The sequence below is a fragment of the Lottia gigantea genome (assembly GCF_000327385.1).
Source record: "Lottia gigantea unplaced genomic scaffold LOTGIsca_14, whole genome shotgun sequence".
Lineage (NCBI taxonomy): Eukaryota > Metazoa > Mollusca > Gastropoda > Lottiidae > Lottia > Lottia gigantea.
The window spans coordinates 1,646,869-1,652,805 of record NW_008707617.1 but is presented as its reverse complement, the minus strand read 5'-3'; the positions used below and the strand labels follow the sequence as shown (position 1 = coordinate 1,652,805).

The window sequence follows — 5,937 nt, the reverse complement described above, 5'->3', positions numbered from 1 at the left end:
CAAAAGGAAGATGAATGTGCAAGGTTAGCTGACAAAAAGGAAATGCTGGCCGCTACCACTCCTGTTGGAATAAAACAAGGATATAAATGGATATCAAAGAGGATACTATTGTAAACTCTCTACTGCTCAAAGATAACAACAAGCAAGTACACGAAGAGAAAGATGATGTGCAAGGTTAGCTATCAAAAAGGAAATGCAGACCTCTACCACTCCACAGATTTTGTGTTGTTGCCATTGTAAAAAATCGCGTCATCGATTTCGGGGAAGGGAAGGTTTAACTTTTCCATATGTACAGGCAAGGGATGGAATACACATCAAGAGCCTATTTGTTCAAAAACATGTGCAAGCATGTAGTCAGAATCAGCTGCCTCTATTCCAGGCTCAGATAGCTATTGTGACAGATTTCGGCTGAAGTATGGTCCAAAAAACGTGCCTCGGTTTTATGGGTATTTTTCGGCACATGCATATTGTTAACACCCTCCTTCGTGTATATGACCTAAATACCGCACTTAATAAGCGGTTATAAGTAATACATATTGAATGAAACAAACATTGATTTTCTAGTAGTTTATTTATGTCCGCTTTAGGATGAAGTTGGCATTGGTGGCATAGTTGTAGCAGCACCCTTCTGTTGAGTCTCACAAACATATTCATTTGATCCAACGTGAGTCTCGATGGCCACACTTGTGACCTCAGAAGCCTTCATACATGTTAAACCTAAATTTAAAACAAAATCATAAAATTACTTGGGCCTTATACCTTATAGTAATTTTCTTGAATGTGTCAAGAGAAGAACTCGTGGCATTACATCGGAATAAAATAACAGTTCGGGTCGGAAAATCAGAGCAAAAAAAATATGAGGTCATTAAATGAGATACGTTTTGTCATACCTGCTTGACATCCACAACCACTAGTTGAGCATCTTTGAAGGTAGGCACCCTTGGCTAAACAACGACTGTTAAAGAAGGAATGTTCACAGCAACCATTATTACAGTCACTGTCTGACTTACAACTATTGAAAATGAAGCCCTGAAAAAAAGTTGAGATAAAGATACTATCATCATGAATTCTCACATACATAATAAACTACTTTCTGTCTTCTTAATTAGTCTTTATAAAAAAAAACACAGGTATATGAACGATTCGAGCCACAAAACGAAACTCGAAATCCGAACAACATTTTGGTGAAGCATCGGTAGCAGCTACTGAACTTTTCACATGAGGAAGTATATCAATCATAAATGAAGTATCAAATAAAGAAATTGTTACTTAGATGATGTTCTTAGCGAACCCTGAAATTCCTATTAGCACACTGGTTGTTATGTTACAGTACATATAATTAAATTGAACCCACAAAGCAGCTTGATCAAATTGTACACACAAAAAGATTCAATGCTTGCTTTAACATGCGTACTGCTTCAATATTTGCGATACAGCCATTCCTGGAATTACAGGTGTGAAATCAGAATAGACCTATTACTATTCCCGATACATTTAATTTGTAGATAAGCCTACAACGTAACTTAATCCTTAAATGAAAGTTAACGAAGGTTCGCTCTACCAGTTCGGGATCCCAAAAATTTATCATTTTTTTGTTGGCAAGTAGCAAACCTGTACATTTCATCAGCTGTGTACATTCCGATATACCAATTATATTTTTTCAAATTGTGGATTTCAGAAAATCAAATTCTTGTCGTCGTTGACAAGGCAGAATTTATCATTTTAGAGGAATCGAATCTTGAAATTTGGCCTTTTAAAATTCTAATTCTTATCGTCGCAACACATCTGAGAAGAACGTACCTGAGTAACAACAGCAGAACCATACTAATTTTAAATTGTAGCCGAGACTACTACTTTTCACTAACGAGTTAATTACCAAGGTATTTCAATAAACTTAGTTGAAGTCTTTCAATTCAGAGGAATCGAGTCTTTAAATTCTCTAATATGGCCTAGTTAGTTTTGGAAGATTTTGGAATTCTAATTCGCAACACATCTGAGAACAACGTACCTGAGTAGCAACAGCAGAAAGCAGAACCAAAGCAATGACGACCTTCATCCTGGAATGATTAAGACTGAATAGAAACAGAATGATCGAAAGATTTTGATAAGATAATACCTTTGATAGATAAGGATGTGAATATATTGGTTTATAACATCTGAAAGGTTGCTTATCTCGAAACGAAAGATAATATTAGCATAAAAGGTATTAATAGGAAAAAGATTACCATTTTTATAACCAGTATAGCCTACCTTACGACGGTCTAATCCCAATTCACGTTCCCTGTTGGTGGGTGAACAATCCAACGCTTGGCGAATTCTGCTTCGCAATGATAGGAAGAGCCGACATCGAAGGATCAAAAAGCAACGTCAAAATTCTTCCCCTACGAAAACAGATAGTATTTCCAAAGAGAATCGATACAGAGATGCTTCGAAGCACTATATGCATTAATCCGAAGACATAAACCTTAGTAGCAGACGGATGAGAATACTGTACTGTACTATGCACAATTATTGGATTATCAAATGAAAATTGTTTACAAATGTTGGTAGAACAATGGGACTAATTCTAGAGTAATAAAAATCAGGCTCGCTTGACTGATAAATATTGTTTCAGGTGCTAAAACCTCCTAGTCTTTGGGGATTGATGTAAATGATATCGTTGGTGTTGACAGGGTCGATCTTCTCTGTTCCAATCCCACAAATTCTTCCTCTATATACAGTTTATTCTCAAGACAAAAGTATAGTAAAGCTACGTTCCAGAGGATGATTTGAACCCTTACAGTATTTGTCATATGTGTGTTTAAATTCTATTGACCTTGACCTAAAACAGTGATGTATAGGGGGATACTCTTTCGGTAAATTAGAGCAAAATACGAAGACACAAGGAATGGTTCAATATGAGACGCAGCCCTGTTTCCTTAAATTTTTCTTAAACTGTCTTTTTAATTATAAAACCCAAAGCAAGATTTTAATAAATGAAACTGTTTTCCAAAGCAAGATTTTAAATAAATGAAACTGTTTTCCAAAGCAAGATTTTTGTAAATGAACTTTTGTTTTTCCTAAATCCTGTTACAAATGTATTATTAACATATTTTATATTTAACATTCATTCGCCGATATAATATAAGCTACAAAAGATTGGGGCAACTGATCAACTTAGACTAGGCTTTAGTATTTGGTGTAGTGTGGTTAAGTGTGTTTTGATATAATATGGATAACTGGAAACTATGACTATCACAACGTGTGCATTTCAATCTTTCAATTCTTTTTATAGATATACATGTGAACCGCCAATCGAACTGTGTAAGCCATGACATGGCATTTTCTTATCAACACGATCAACAGAATATTGACATTGGTGTGGGTGTTTAAAGTCTAAAAAGACATGGCAGTGTTATTCTTCAAACAAATTTCAGTAACGGTTTGAACCATCATGGGAAAATATTTTTTCAGCAAGGCACAGTGTCATATCTTGACTATCATATGTGTACTTCTCAAACCCATCGCTTCAATATACCGAATAGTTCATAAATGTTCGGGTAGTCAACATTGTCAAAATATTTACTATATAAGTCTAGTAAGCAACGTATCATAGAAACAACATTTGTTATAAGCGTATGTGTTTCGTTATTTTTCTTGATCTTTAAAATAAATAACTTGGGTGGTCTGAAAAGCATTAATTCATCGAAAGTGCTAAATAGCGAAACCGACACGGAATGCAATCTCTGCACCGAAAACATACGTAATGTAGACAAGGTTTGGGCCTTGCCATCATAATTTACTATGAGAAGGGTGTTCTTTTTTTATTGTAGCAGCATTGCTCGGAAGGCTTAGCGTAATGTAAAAATCTTGCATTCTCACCAAAATTAGCGCCAGAAGGAATACGATTTGAAAAGTGCATTCATAATGAGAATGATGGAGAGAGTGAGGGCCCAGTAGAACTTTTATTCTGTCTCGCTCTTGCTGAATTTCTTAGTGACGTTTTCGTGTAGGTTCCGCCAGTTCGTTTTCAAGATCAGCAAGATCAAGACCGGACATGGGCAGATCACCAGAACCAGGATTCCCAGACATGCCATTCTGACAGAATACTGTCGTCCTGTGCTGTGATATCTTTAATAAAACCTTTCTGCTTGGTCCCGGAAATGGTGTGGAAGGTACACTTCTTCCAATCTTAGACATATTAAATTTCATCATTTGTACGAAGCAACAAGAATAGAAGTACTAATACCGCGATTTCTGCAAAATTGAGACTTATCATTAAAATAAGAATTCAAACATCTATAAAATTTCATGGTGAAATTTATTGACAGCGTCCTCCAGTTTCAGAAAAAATCTGTTGTTTTGACTTTGTATTGGATGGGGTTTGACAAGAGATCCGCATATTACTGCCAACTATTCCAACTTCATTCTGTCTTTCTCTGTTTGGGAAGTGGTTGCGAATCATGCAAAAATATACAGTAGCCATGTTGAAAAATGTTAATATATTAGAAAGCTCTGGAACATTTACTACAAATTTGAGTATCTTTCAGGACAATGGCAGAACTCACAAAGTGGTCTGAATATTGCACAAAAAAAAAACATCATGCAGCTTGGATAAAAGGATTACAGAAAGCAATCACAGAAAGATGTGATTCCTGTTGTAAAGTGGCCAGTACCTCCATGAATCGGATATCGAAAGCTATCCTAGGTTTTATCGGTCTTGGAAGACCATAGTTTGTATCTCATGAGGGTAACAGCTGGTTCGCACACCGACACATTTGTACTGTCCAGAGATGTTGTGAACTTCAAATATGTTTCTAATTCATATCAATCTTTGAGCTGACTATGTCAATTCTCTGTCTACTTTTACTCAATAATTTTGCAACTTAACCATGAAATAGTATATTTAAGAATAATGAGATTTATTTCCATGTGAAATAATTTACGTTATCATGGCACTGATTAAGGTTGGGTGTTGTTGTCGTCTCTGTAGCTTTAGAAATAATTAAAGTAGCTACATATTGAAAACCAGAGTTCCTTTGATGAATGCCTAGTTATCGTTCTCTTTACCGTCAGGACAGTTACGTTATAATAGCATAAGAAGAAATTCAGAATAATTTGTTAAATTCAACATAAACATTTAGTGTATTTCTTTTTTATTGACCTTTTGAGTTGGTGTTTAAAATTAATTGTGTCCAAATTTATTTAGTTTTCGGGGAAGGGAGGGTTTGATTCTCCCAAATGTACAGGCCTAGGGTGGAGCAGACACTTTATTTAGAAATCAGGATTAAGGGTCTTGATATTGGGTTTTCTTCTGTTCTTATTCTGATCTGAAATTAGAAAAAATAACTCGCCCAATGGGCGAGAAGTATAGTATCTGTTATGTACTGATTGTTTTTAGTTTACTATGAACAATATTATCATTTAAGTTCTTATTTTTTGAATATGCAACTATCATTTTCTGCTTATAGACATGGGGGAATTTCTCTTGAAGGCTCTTATAGTGGGCATGAACTATCTTGCTTGCTCGATTGCTGGTTGTATTAAACGGGACAACAAAGGGTGCTATGCCTACATTATGATGAATATTTAGTCCTATAGGTCTTGCTGTATTCAATGTCTCAATCCAATGGGCCTCCCTAGATTGACGGAATTTGGTAGTTTCATCTTCGGGCAAGTCAATTTCTATACGCTCAATTGGGATTAGGGTGAGATCGTCTATTGAATGGTCGTCGAGGTTGAAATGATTAGAAACAGGCTTGTCTTTCTTTAATTTGATGTCTGACCTATGAGCATTAAAGCGAGTTCGTAAATTATTCTTAGTTTCTCCTACATATTGTTTGGGGCATTTCTTGCATGAAATTAAATATATTACATTCGAATGTTCACATGTTAGATGTTCCTGGATCGGGTACCTTTTATTCGTAGAGTTGCTTACAAAATAATGAGTTTCTGATA

General features: G+C 35.5%; 1 protein-coding gene across 1 annotated transcript; it reads right to left on the bottom strand.

Moving 5' to 3' along the window:
- Nucleotides 1–552: 552 nt before the first annotated feature.
- LOTGIDRAFT_230654 (hypothetical protein) lies at nt 553–2,078 on the bottom strand. Its single transcript, XM_009049687.1, has 3 exons — nt 2,009–2,078; nt 891–1,029; nt 553–717 (listed from the first exon to the last, which is right to left on the bottom strand). Exons 1-3 carry the CDS (start codon nt 2,054–2,056, stop codon nt 584–586), a joined length of 321 nt encoding a protein of 106 aa, XP_009047935.1. The 5' UTR covers nt 2,057–2,078; the 3' UTR covers nt 553–583.
- Between the last annotated feature and the right edge of the window lie 3,859 nt (nt 2,079–5,937).

Coding starts and splice junctions, on each gene's coding strand:
- LOTGIDRAFT_230654 (XM_009049687.1), bottom strand. CDS start 2,056: ATGAAGGTCGTCATTGCTTTGGTTCTGCTTTCTGCTGTTGCTACTCAG. Junction 1,030..2,008: donor TTTCTGCTGTTGCTACTCAG/GTACGTTGTTCT, acceptor ACTTTTTTTCAG/GGCTTCATTTTCAATAGTTG. Junction 718..890: donor TGGTTGTGGATGTCAAGCAG/GTATGACAAAAC, acceptor TTTTAAATTTAG/GTTTAACATGTATGAAGGCT.